The 13355-nt window shown below is 53.2% G+C and overlaps 1 protein-coding gene across 1 annotated transcript; it reads right to left on the bottom strand.

Moving 5' to 3' along the window:
* Positions 1 to 36: 36 nt before the first annotated feature.
* Positions 37 to 12992, bottom strand: Ttc16 (tetratricopeptide repeat domain 16). Its single transcript, XM_013021524.1, has 14 exons — positions 12933 to 12992; positions 11853 to 12025; positions 10713 to 10803; positions 10373 to 10516; positions 8995 to 9095; positions 8779 to 8908; positions 6920 to 7134; positions 6131 to 6375; positions 5742 to 5883; positions 4136 to 4301; positions 3634 to 3773; positions 3346 to 3481; positions 1440 to 1512; positions 37 to 724 (listed from the first exon to the last, which is right to left on the bottom strand). Exons 1-14 carry the CDS (start codon positions 12948 to 12950, stop codon positions 63 to 65), a joined length of 2436 nt encoding a protein of 811 aa, XP_012876978.1. The 5' UTR covers positions 12951 to 12992; the 3' UTR covers positions 37 to 62.
* Positions 12993 to 13355: the final 363 nt, after the last annotated feature.

Below are 13355 nucleotides of genomic sequence, written 5' to 3'. Positions count from 1 at the left end.
GGAGCAGCTTGGCTAAGAGCCAGTGTGTTGGGCTAAATCTGTCCTCTCCCCTGCCAGAAGGGCTAGTGACATGTCCCCTTCAGAGAGCAGCTGGTAGCTGCCACCTGACCAGCCTCAGCGTTGTTGGTACCCGAGCTCCCTGCCTGGGTAGTCTTGATTTTGGGACCCCAGCTGGCATGGACCTGGTTGGCAGATGAGGCTGTTTTGGGGTCAGCTTCAGCCTTGTTGGGCCTCTGGCTCTGGATCCCCTTGCTATTGCTGAGGCTCCAGCGTCGTTCATTAGAAGCTCTGGTCTTGCTGGTGCCTTGCTTCTGGGAGCTGGTGGCCTTGGGGGCTCTCCAGCCCAGGCCAGGGGTGGCCTTGGCCCCTCTGCGCCTTTGCCTTGGGCTCTCCTGACCCTTGCGCTTGGTGAGCTTCTTCTTTGGGCCCTGGGTGGCCTCTGTCTTGCTGGCACTCTGGCCTTGGCCTTGGCCCTGGATGCTGTCAATTATGCTGGAGCTTCGGCTTTGACCAGGGACAGCCTTGGTCTTGGAGCTCTGTCTCAGATCCTGGGACACTTTGGTTTTTCCAGGGTGTTCCTTTCTTTGCAAGGAGTCTAGGGACTGACTCTGCAGCAGCGAGGAGTCAGATTCTGACATGGTATCCAGCACCTCGGTGCTGGAGGTGCTCTTGTATTCCTGGCTGGTGGCAGATGTCCCCGTGTCGGAGGTGACCACGGTCCTGGCTGGAAATGGGTGCCAAGAACACCTTCAGGCTTCTGCCTGAGTGTCTTCCCAGCTCACACCAGCCCAGCCTCCACCACAACTGAAGCCCTGAGGCCGGCTAGGCCATAAGATAAGGGGAGCTGCCCATTCCCAGTTCCCCTTGGCCAGCTGCCCCTTGTCCTCTGTGCTCCCACAGGGTGATCCTTAAGCTCATCCTAGCGCAGCCCCTCCCCCCCAAGCCTTCAGAGGGCTGAGCCCCTCGCCCTGTCTCCTTTCACAGTTGACTTAGAGCTCCCTCTCCAGAGCAGGGACTGGGCCCTGAGTCCCTCTGCCTGTGTCGGTGTTGGGCCCGGGCCTGCATAGCACAAATGGAAGGCGTGGTCCCTGCCATTCTCCCTGCTAAGGGCTCTAGTTTTTCCCTTTTGTCCCTGCTCCCACCCCTGCTGGTACCTGGTAGGATTGGCACCCCACAGCCCATGGATATGCGTAAAGCTTGTGAGCTAGTTCTGAGGGCAGAGAGAAAAAGATAGGCCAGAGAGGGACAAGGGAGAGGGCAGCAACCACAAGGAGCCTGGTGAGCGCAGCCTGCCTGCTTTGGGTGGGCACTGTCCCACCAAGGTTGGGACTCATTTTGAGTTAGTCACTAGCCCAAGGGTCACGCTGCTGTCAACAGCAGAACCTGAGTCCCCAACTCCTGCCCATCAGCACCGTAGGCCCTGCAGGCCTGAGACTCACTGCTGAGCATGGAGCTTGACACGGTCTGGTCCAGGTAGCTTTCCGAGGGGGACGTCTCCTGAGGAGTGGGCTCCTGCGGCAGAAACGGGCAGGGTGGCTGTATTCAGAGACCTGGGTGGCAGCCATGCCACTGGCTCCTCACAGATGCCAAGCTGGGGCTGGGTGGGTGTAGAGTGGCTAGGGCTACAGGAAGGGGCATGGGTGGGCTACACAGGTATGGCACCCCAAGAGAGGCCAAGTTCAAGGGCTGCTGGGTCTCCGATGTCCCCTCTGGCCCGCTGGCCTCTGTCACCATCACAAGCAGGTGGAGGGAGGCTGCTGCCATGTGCCATGAGCACCCATCGTACAGGCCCTGGTCTCTGTGCTGCGCCCTGCCGGCTCCTCATCACCATGGCCACAGACGCACGCGCAGGGGAGGCCCGGGCTTTACACCTGTTCTAAGGTGAACTAGTAAGATGACAGTAGCTTCTTTCCGTTGTGTCTGGGACACTGGCACCATGTTCAGTTCAGTGGCATAAAGTCCTTTGGACACAAACTTACGTGGTGACTGTTAGCAGTGGGGACCGGTAGATAAACAGGATAGTTACAGGATAAACAGGATAGTTACAGGCTAGTATCTTCTATGTGGTGAGAAACAGTTTGGGTGAATTTTGGAGCCAGAGCTGGAGAGCTAGCATGACTGCTAATGGCGAGCCCGGGATGTGTTCTTCACTGAGCTGGTGTTGGTGTCATGGTATGTTCAGTTTGTGAAAATGCGTCCAATTGTTCTAAGTTTTGTGTCCTTGTCTATACTCTGTTCAATAAAAAGCTTTTAGGAACAACTAAAGAATTAAGTTGGGCTGGCTGCTGGTGGCTCACGCCTGTAATCCTAGCTACTCAGGAAGCTGAGATCTAAGGATTGCAGTTCAAAGCCAGCCTGGGCAGGAAAGCCCGTGAAACTCTTATCTCCAATAAACCACCAGAAAACCAGAAGTGGCGCTGTAGCTCAAGTGTAGAGCGCTAGCCTTGAGCTGAAGAGCTGAGGGACAGCGCTCAGGCCCAGAGTTCAAGCCCCATGACCGACAAAAAAAAAAAAAAAAGAATTAAGTTGGGGGGCTGAGAATGTGGCCTACTGGCAGAGTGCTTATCTAGCATGCATGAAGCCCTGGGTTCAGTTCCTCAGTACCACATAAACAGAAAAAGCCAAAAGTGGCGCTGTGGCTCAAGTGGTAGAGAGTGCTAGCCTTGAGCAAATGAAGCTCAGGGACAGTGCCCAGGCCCTGAGTTCAGGCCCCAGGACTGGCAATAATGATAATAATCATAATAAAAAAAGAAGTTGGGGAGCTGGGTAGGTGGCTCAGTGGTAGAGCGCTTGCCTTGCATGCCTGAGGCCCTGAGTTCGATTCCTTAGCACCACATAAGCAAAAAGAAAAAAGCTGGAAGTGGCACTGTGGCTCAAGTGGTAGAGCGCTAGCCTTGAGCTGAAGAGCTGAGGGACAGTGCCCAGGCCCAGAGTTCAGGCCCCACAACCGGACCAAAAAAAAAAAAAAAAAAGAAGTTGGGTACTGGGTGCTGGTGGCTCACACCTTTGTAGTCCTAGCTACTCAGGTGGCTGAGTTCATGGTTTGAAGTGTCTTATCTACATTTAACCACCAAAAAGCCAGAAGTGAAATTGTGGTTCAAGTGGAAGAGTGCTAGCCTTGAGCAAAATAGGCAAGTGAGAGTGATCTCTCTGTTGAAACTCCTGTACAGGTATGCACCCCCCCACACACATACACACAAAGTAGAGTCTGGCACAAGTGTCCAGAACACACAGTAGTGTGGGCCAGGTGTGGGAAGCCCAGGCCTCTGCGTACCCTTGCCTTCACACAGAAACGAAGATGCCTCAGCCCCCAAGGGCTACAGGCCCAGCACGGGGCCCACTCACCCCCTCTTGCTTCTTGGTTAGCTCTCCTGTGCCTTCTGGCTCTGCTTGCAGGGACTCAGGGATGGCCTTGGTCACATTCCACATGACCTGCAGGTCCCGGGCCTTCTGGCGCTCCATTTCCCGCACCCTGAGCTGCCTGTGAAAATCCCACCCAAGGTCCTTGATGGGTCTCTGGGACCCCACCTGCAATCCCCCAAGGACTCGCCTGTGCAGGTGCTTGCAGGCGGCAGACAGAGAAGCCCCAGCCAGTCCCTGCTCCAGGTCCCTGCCCCAGTTCTGGAAGCTTACCCCAAAATGCCAGTAGGATTGTAAGCCACGTCACTGTCCAGTGTCCGCTCCAGCTCCAGCTTGGCCAGGTGGGCCACCTTGGTCGCCAGCACCTCCTTCACTGTCATTCCCGGGAAGAGATTGGCCATCATCGAGATCAGCTGCCAGGAAAAGGGGTGACCTGAATCAGGCACTGGCTGGCACAGTGGCCGAGGGCTGGTGCCGCCCTGCCTGGCTATGTGCTGGCTATGTGCTATGCGCCCTTTTCAGAGCTGAAGGAGGATTGCAGTTGTTCCTAAAGGATGGAGACCTTTCTTCTCCAGAAAGGGCAGGAGTCGATGAGGAAGGGACCATGGAGGGGCGGTGGAGGTAAGGTTATAGGGAGGGGTGAGCGCTGCGGTGACAGCCCTGCCTGGCTCCCAGGACATTCCCCTGCGCCTTCGCATTGTCACTGAGCAAGTTTCTTTCAGGGATGGCTGTAATACAGGGCTTGGACTGGACTCGCACCTGCTCTGCTGCCCACCTTTGGTTGGTTGGGGTTCAGGATCAGTGAAGTGGCAATATCCTGGCGGGCCCCAAAGTTGTCCTGCAGCAGCTGTCGGCTCTTGGCCCGGTACAGGTAGTACTGAGCCCTCTTGGGGTTGTGTTGAATGGCCACTGAGAAGTGGTCCTCAGCCTTCTGGAACTGCCTGCAGGATACAGCGGGCTCTGCTCCCCCCATGCACCCCTCTTTCCTCCTACCAGCTGCACCCTTGATGGACCCAACACCTAAATGCTGGGATGAATCTCCAGAGTAAGTGGGCATTTTTATGACCTTGGGGTAGAGAGGGCCTTTCTAAGACTGTCACAAACTGAGCTCAAGAGAAAAAAAACAAAAAAAAAAAACAACCATAATGTATAAGATCTGGTGGTATAGCTCAGTGGTAGAGCACTTATTAAGTGTACATGAGGCCTTGGGTTTGAACCCCAGGACCTCAAAAACCATATATCTATATCTATCTATCTATATCTCACTACTGTCTCATATAGATATATGTAAAACTATATATATGAGACAAACCATAAATAATGCCTACGAGGAACTCTAGTAATAAGAAGAAATTCTGTACTGGAGCTTGACTCATGGCCTTGGACTGGCCAGGCAGGATACACTCTCAGTTGAGCCATACCCCTACCTCTTTTTAGATTTTCTTTTTAGAGACAGAGTGTACCGCCCCTTTCCCCCCCCCCCCCCCCCCGTGCTGGTCCTGGCACTCAGGGTCTGGGCACTGTCCCTGATCTTTTTTGCTCAAGGCTAGTGCTCTAACACTTGAGCCTTAACTCCATCCAGCCTTTTGTGGTTAATTGGAGATAAGAATCTCACAGACTTTCCTGCCTGGGCTGGCTTCAAACTACAACCCTCAGCTCTCAGCCTCCTGAGTACCTATGATATAGAGGTGTGAGCTACCCTTGCCTGTCTGTGTCTCCCATTTTTGGAACAATCTTCCCGCCTATACCTCCTGTGTAGCTGGGACATTCATTGAGATGAGGGTCTCTATTTGACTAGGCAGGCTTTTGACTGAGATCCTCCTGATCTCTACCTCCTGAGTAGCTGGGTGGGTATGAGTCACCTCACAGGTGACTTTTTTCCCCTTTCAAATAACCAATTTAATAGCAAAATAGGCATACAATTGAGGCAGGTCATAATGACCAATAAACATTGCTGGACTTCACTAGTAATGTCAACATGCACCGTAAACAAGTATTTTTTGTTTTGTCTTTGTTTTTGCCTGTTAGATGAGCAAAGTTGAACAACAGTCTTCTAATACTTGGCTCCTGAGTGTTGGGATTAAAGGCATGCCCCACCACGCCTGACTGGGAGATAAGTTTTGGAATAAAGCGCATCCAAATGCTTTAAAAATTCACTGAACATTGAAAAATGTCATAAAAGCATAATTACTATCATAATCAAGTAGTGATTACTTGAAGTGAAGACTTGATAAACCAATTCCGTATGTAGGAGACATACAGGAGCAGAGAAGCAGCTTGCTCAGGACAGCAGCAGGGGCAGGACCCACGCCCTCCCCTCCCATGCCATGCCCCTGCCCCCACACTCCATCCCCCACCGTGGGGTCCCAGTAGGGGCCCACCTGCGCTTCTGCTCACAGAAGCCCATCCTCTCCTGCAGCAAGCCCATGCGCATGTTGGCGCCCTCATCCATTGGGTTCAGCATCAGCGCCTCCTTGTAGTCCGCCTCCGCAAAGGCCAGGTTGCCTATCTGGAAGAAGCAATCTAGGGCCCAAGGGACCCCCGATGTCTAGTGTCCCGGAGCACCAGCCCATCCAGCTGTTAGCTCAACTCAGATGCGGGTCCTGACACTGGAGGCTTGGTAGTTTCCTGTGTGTTTGGACCCCTCTTCTCCCCTCCCACCCCCCCCACCCCCGCCACCAAGAGATCTGAGAACTTGAGGCTGTATCCCGTTTGTCCTAGGCTCTGAGCCACTGGACCCGTCAAATGTTGCCTCCTTCCCTGTGCTCACCACCGCGGTTGATGTACAGGCCCTTCTCCTTCTGCTCCTCCCGGAGCACTTTGTTGAGCAGCATCACACCCTCATGGTAGGCGCCGTTCGAGTAGCAGTGCACCGCGAAGTCGTTGTAGGCCAGCAGGAGCTGGCGCTGAGTCTTCCGCACCAAGTCGCTCTGGGGGTCTGTCGTCATGTCCAGTGCCTTCAGGAAGTCTTCCACTGCCCCGTCAAACTCTTGGAGCCGTCGGTACATGGTGCCTCTGTGGGGGAAGGGCAGGGCAGGTGGTCTCCAACCTCAGCCCTCAGATCACAGCCTCCTGAGTAGCCAGGAGTACAGACATGAGCAACATTTTATCCCACTATATAGATGAGAAAGTCTAGGTTTACTAAGGTCAAATGACCCTAAATCCATCCTTCCTTCCTTCCTTCCTTCCTTCCTACTTTCCCTCCCTCCCTCCCTCCCTCCCGCCTTGCTTCTTTTTCTGTTTTGGTAGTATTAGGGGTTTGAGCCCAGGGATCTGTGCTTGCTAGGCAGCTTTGGAGAAACAGATAGAGTCCTCAGCCTTGTCTCATCCCCAGCTGAGCCCCTCTCCCACTCCCTGACCTGGAAGAGCTGCTCTGCAGATTTGGGGGCCTAAGATTCTGGGGATAGCAGGAAAGCAATGATTGAGACCACCCAAGAGAGGCTGTGAACCCCATAGGGAAACATTATTAGAGACACTCTGGGAAGCAGAGGCCTAGAGAGGGTCAGGAATGCTTTGAGGCCATACAGCAGGTGTGTGGGCAGGCAGGGCCACCCGATACCGGAAGAGGAAGAAGCTGGGGTCCAGAGGGTTGTTTTGGATAGCACAGTTGATACGTTGCAGTGCGTGCCGCAGCTTGCCCTGCACAGCTAGGATTCCAGCGTCTTTGTGGGCCTGATTGGCTTGGTCCACCATCTTCTGGAGCAGCACTCTGGCCTGAGGGTGTTTGGGTTCCAATAGCAGGGCACTGCGCAGGTCTCGGTAGCAGAGTTTGGGCTGCAGGGTAACATCAGAGGCACCAGCTGGCTAAGATGAGGGCTTTCCTGCCTAGTGGGTGTGGGGTGTAAAGGAGGGGAAGTCTTCTGGGTGCCAAGCTGGCTCCTTGCCATCCCTCCTTGGTGTCTTCCATGTCATTGCTCTATCACTTCTGCCTCTTGAATGGGGTAGGGAGCATTGTGGGAAAATCCCATCTCCAGCCTCATCTTTACCAGGCCCCTTTCCAGGTGAGCCACTCCTTGTAGGAGAGCTGAGAGCTCATTTGAGGCAAGAGGGAGTGTGCAGCCTCTTGACCATTCCTGTGCCATCCTCCCCATCGGCCCCCAGCCCCTCCCCCACCTCCTGACCTCTGACCCCAAAACAACTTGGAATAAAACCAGATTCAGGCCTAGGTATAAACAGAAAACATCCCCAGTGGGTGTACAGGTCAGTTAGCCAACCAACATTTTATCAAGTACTCCATGCCTTGTAGTGTAAGACTTTGGACAAGTGGACGGGGCAGCCTGTGAGCAGCAGGGGTGAGGGGGAATGAGGGGGAGGCCAGGGTGCCTTGGGCTCACAGCAACACCAGAGAACTGGTTGTGTGGCCTTGGATGAGGGACCCAGAGCTGTTTCTTCCTCTACTGGGCTACTGGAGGCCCATGCCAAGCAGGGGAGGCTAAAATCCAGTCACCAATAATTGTCAATAATTACTAGTCTCCAGCCTTAGAAGGAGACTCGCCCACTGAGTCACGTGCATGCGGGGGGGGGGGCGAGGGGGAGGAGTTGTCTGGACGATTTCCTCAGCCACCCTCAGGGGGCAGTGTGGCTCCTCCTTACTGCCCAGCTTGGCTCACCTGGTGAGAGGAGGGGAGCCCAGCCTGCCTCGCTGACCCTTTCCTGGCCTGTCGCCATCGCCTGGGCCTGCCAGGGGCCACAGGAGCACAGTGTGCTGCAGCTTCCTTTCCTGTCTGAGGCTCTGGTGCCCACTCACGCAGGGCTGGGGGACCTACCCCCCACTCCCCTCACCCACCTCCTCTCATGCTCCTTCCACACTGGTGCCTCTGGAAAGACCCAGGGAGCCCCAAACCCCCTCCTCCCCTGGGTCTCCTCCACCCCTTAACGAGTCTTTCTTGTCTCAAGCCATGCACATATTGTCCTCACCCTGGCGGGGACAGAGAAACAAAGCTTATTCATTGGACAAATAGGAGGAGGGAGGGAGGGTGGGAAGGAAGGAAAGAAGGAAGGAAGGAAGGAGGGAGGAAGGAAAGAAGGAGGAGGGAGGGAGGGAGAGAAAGGTGTTCAGGGTACCTTTCTGCATGCCATTTCCCTTACCCAATGCTTCAGTCATTCTTTGTATAATTATGTTTGGAGATGCACCCCTCATCCCGCTCTGAGAGCTCTGAGGGGCTGGGGCAGCATGGGTCTCTCATCTTCCAGTTTCTTTGGGGCCCAGCACAGCTTGGCATAGAGCAGGGCAACTACGCAAATGTAGTCAGGTGGCACAGCTGGCCAGGCCCTGTGCCCCAGGAGGACAACACCCAGGGCACTGTGGAGACTGGACTTGCTGATAGCCTTGTCCCCTCCAGTAATTTTGGGACATATTGGAGGCTCTCAGACTGGGGGGGGGGGAGGGGATACACCTATCCCACCTGCCCACGCTACCTTCTGGAAGAAGTTGTAGAGTCTAGCCCGGAGGAGGTAGATGTCAGCATTATTTGTTCCTTGCTTCACCTCCTTGTTGATGATTGCCAGGCAGTCCTGATGTCGCTTGAGGGCCAGGAGACAGGCCATGCTGAGGGGAGAGGGTGAGGGTCCTATCCATCTGGGGAGGTGGGCAGGAAGGGGCACTGGGAGCGGAGGGGGCATGCCAGCACTCACCATCGGTAACGGAAGCAGGCTTTATGGGGCTGGAGCTCAAAGGCATGCAAGAAGATATTCAGGGCATCCAGGTAGTCACATTGCTCAAACATAGACTGACCCTGGACACAGAGGACACTCGCTTCTGCTTCTGACCTAGCCCAGCCATGCCCATTTGCCAGTGGAGGAGAACATTACATTGGGGCAGAGAAGAAATACGGGGACAGAGACATTTAGATCCAGGAGAGACTTTAAGAGGCAGGCCCAGAAATGGTGGAAGATAGAGAACTAGGGAGAGACAAGAAACCCTGAGAAATACACTCTTGGTGTGCACATATGCACATACGTACACACACATACACAAAGTCAAAATGGAAAAAATATATCAGTACTTGGGTGTTTTTTTTCTCTACTAGGACTTGACCTCAGGGCTGGGCACTGTCCTTAGCATTTTGGCTCAAAGCTGGTGCTCTACCACTTTAAGCCATAGCTCCATTCTGGCTTGTTTGGTGATTAATTGGAGATAAGGGTCTCTGGGACTTTCCTGCAGAGATTGGCTTTGAACTGTGATCCTCAGATCTCAACCTCCTGAGTAGCTAGGATTAGAGAACGGAGTCACTGGTACCTGGCCATTTGTTGGTGGTTTATAGTTATCTATCAATTTTGAATTTTATTGATTTGCAAACGAGGTCACTGTTACTCTTTCTGTGCTCAAAGTATCTCTACTCCAGATCTGTGCTTTCACTACAACAGCACTGGCTGTACATGGTATGCAAATCTCAAGCATGCCTCATGCATGCCAGACAAATACTCTACTACAGGGAAAATAAAACTTGCTACCAGCTCAAATAAAATTAAAAATTCAGTCAGGCACCACTGGCTCACACTTATAATCCTAGCTACTCAGGAGGCTGAGATCTGAAGATCACAGTTCAAAGTCAGCCTGGACAAGAAAATCCATGAGACTCTTATCTTCAATTAACTACCAAGAAGCTGGGGAGTGGTGCTGTGGTTCAAATGATAGAGCACTAGCCCTGAGCAAATAATTTCAGGGCAGTGCCCAGGCCCTGAGTTCAAGTTCCAGGACTGGCACAAAAAAATTAAAATTCAATTTCTTAGTTACATTTGCCACATTTCAAAGGCTCAGCATTTCCATGTGGCTGCTGGTGACCCTAATGGACAGCGTGAGCAGATCATTGTTATGGCTGCAGGAAGTTCTATCAGACAATGCTATAAGGCTTTCCTAAGCCAACCACGATGGTGAGGAGCAGCAGGTGGGGACACAGATACTGGAACAAGAAGTCCTTGAGGAGATAGGACATGTCCTAGGGCTGAGGAAAGCCTCCTACAGCCAGAGGTTGGCTCAGTAGGCTTGTTGGGCCCCAGGAGGCTCAGGTACCTGCAGGTAAAGCACAAAGGTGAGCCGCTCCAAGTACTTGGTGTTCTCTGGCTGGAGGACGCATGCCTTCCGCAGGTTCTGGGCAGCCGAGGAAAAGTCACAGACCTGGATGAAGGCTTCAGCCCGTAAGGCGTAGAATTCGATCTGAGGACGAGGCACCCTTGCTATTGTCCCCTCCCTATCATCAGCCCTTCAGGGCAGGGGAAGGCATCCACCTCCCTGAGGCTTGATACCCAGTTTCCCATAGAGACTTGGTGGTCCTGGGAGGAGCCAGTAGGTGTGACAGTGAGGGAGAGGGACACTGTATACCAGCAGCTCTCTGTCCCTTGCCTCCTCTTACCATCTTGGAGTCCAAGTGGAGGGCCCGGGAGAAAAACAACACCGCCTGTTCCCATTGTTCCTGCTCCAGGCACTTATAGCCTCGTCGGTAGCTATAGGGGATGAGATGGTGCAGGCGTTGGGGCTGATCAGCTGAGGGTATAGGGCTGGGCATGAGGTAGGTGGGAGAAGACAGAGATGGGTAGAAAGGCAGGGGGGACACACACACAGACAAATACATAGACACATATATAAAAACACACGCTTTTGTGCATATGCTGGTATTAGGTCTTGAACTCAGAGCCTTGTGCTCTTGCCTGGCTTTTTCCAGTGAAGGTTAGTGTTCTGCCACTTAAGCCACACCTCCACTTCTTTTTTTTTCCTTAGAAATTCTTTTTTAAATTTAATTTATTGTAAAGTTGCTATACAGAGGGGTTCCATTAAATGAGTAAGGTAATGAGTATATTTCTTGTCTAGCATTGTTACCCCTCCTTTGTTTTTGTTTTTGTTTTTTGTTTCTGGGTCTGAGTGTGGGGCCTGAACTCCGGGCCTGGGCGCTGTCCCTCAGCTCTTCAGCTCAAGGCTAGTGCTCTACACTTGAGCCACAGCGCCACTTCCGGCTTTTTCTGCTTATGTGGTGCTGAGGAATCGAACCCAGGGCCTCATGCATGCAAGGCAAGCACTCTACCACTGAGCCACCTTCCCAGACCCCCTCCTTTGTTTTTATCCTACTATTTCTTCCCTCCCCCACCTTCCCTACTCCTCCCCCTTTGCCCCCGAAGTTGTAAATATGATTTCCAACATAGTGTCTTGTGAGTCTCATTGTTACAATGGGTCATCCAGTGTCCTTGTTTCAGGATTTTGTTATTCCCCTTCCCCTCCTCAAATTAGATAAATGTATATACAAAATTCACACACCTTCACTTCTGACTTTTTGGTGCTTAATTGGAGCTAAGAGTCTCACAGACTTTCCTGTCTCAGCTGCCTTTGAACTGGAATCTAAGCTTAGATATCAGCCTCCTGTGTAATTAGGATTACAAGCATGAGCCACTGGTGCCCAAAAGGGAGGAGCTGGGGTAGAGTAGTGGCTCAAGGTTGTGCTGCATAGTGAATGGCTGAGTAGGGTAAGAGCCTGAGCTTGTGGGACAAGGCAGTCACTTACTACTCTATGACTTTGAGAGGCACTGTATATCCTGTGGCCCTTGGCTTATCCTCCTCTGGATCGTAGAACACCTTGCTCGACCCAAAGATGCGCTTCAGCGTATCCTCGCGTTGTGGGCTTGCCCATGGCGTTCTGATGTTCTGTGAATGATCCTTATCATGTGCTACAGCACCCTAGAACAAAGGACAGCAAGCTAGTGCAGGTCTCATGGATGACGGGGGAGGGTGTGTGGAAACCAGGCCTGGTGAGAGATAGACCCTCTTATTCATAGTCCTGTGGCATTCTGGTTCATTTCCTTAGGGATGTTCCAACCTTCTTCTCTGAAGTCTTGTCTTGCTGCCTCTCGTGGTCGAGGTTGGGGATCAGAGTCCTCATACTCATACTACCCTCTGGTATCCTCTGGGATTTTCCCAGACCCCATCTCCTGCTCAGGATCCCCACAGCTGTAAGGCCCCCATTTAGATCCTGCCCCTCCTGGAAGGCCTTGGAGTTCCCAAGCCAGAGGGACCATTACCTGTCCAGCAGGCTACACTCAGTAGACACCTCATCTGACTTCTTCCATAGATTTTCCTATCTTGGTGTGGTCACCTTCCCCACTGGCCATCACAGCCAGAACTACCTTGTCCATTCAGGCCTTCAAATCCTATCTTTTCCTCTTCCTCAGAATCTCTCAGATACGCCAGCGCTGATGGCTCACACCTGTAATCCTAGCTACTCGGGAGGTCCAGATCTTTGGACCACTGTTTCCTTAGTGAGACTCTTATCTCCAATTAGCCACCAAAAAAGCTGGAAGTAGAGCTGTGGCTCAACAGGTAGAGTGCTAGCCTTGAGTGGAAAAATCTACGAGAGAGTGCCCTGGGTTCAAGGCCCCAGTACACACACACACACACGCACCCCTCAGCTTGCTTCTCTTCCCTGTCCCCTTGTCCAGGTCAATGTCATCTCGGTCTAATGCCAGTTCCGGCCACTCTTCTTTTCCCCCACAGCCACAAGTTGGGAATCGCTTTCTGCGTACAAGCCTTCGGGCCCTGCCTTCTGCCTTGGCCCTTGGCTTTAGTGTTCCTTCTCCCCAGTCCGCACCTGTTGGGAGTCTGTCATGAACCCCCGACGTGAACCCCTTTCTGAGAGGACCTCCGGCGGGTGCCACCTCCAGCGCTGCCTTGGCTCGGCTCGCACCTGGGCTTCCGGCGTTGCTAGGCACCAGCTGCAGGATGCCCATAGGCTCCGCCCTCCTAGCCACGCCCCCGGGGTCCACCGGTAGTTTACAAACTTTTATTAGTTGAGGAGGCTGAGGCCCACGGGAGGGAAAGCATTGGCCAGATTTCTGCGACGAAGGAGGAGGGCGGTGGCGGAGGACACCACGGGGCTCTTTCCTCCCAAGCCGAAGATTGAGCAAGGGCTCAGAGAATGAGGCACAGGCCCCCAGGGGACACGCTGACGGTGGAATGCGCCGGAGCGGCCGGACACGTCACCGCCTTACGTCACTTCCGCCCCGCAGAAGCA

The sequence above is a fragment of the Dipodomys ordii genome, unplaced genomic scaffold (genome assembly GCF_000151885.1).
Source record: "Dipodomys ordii isolate 6190 unplaced genomic scaffold, Dord_2.0 Scaffold55, whole genome shotgun sequence".
Lineage (NCBI taxonomy): Eukaryota > Metazoa > Chordata > Mammalia > Rodentia > Heteromyidae > Dipodomys > Dipodomys ordii.
This window is presented reverse-complemented; position numbering and strand designations above follow the sequence as displayed.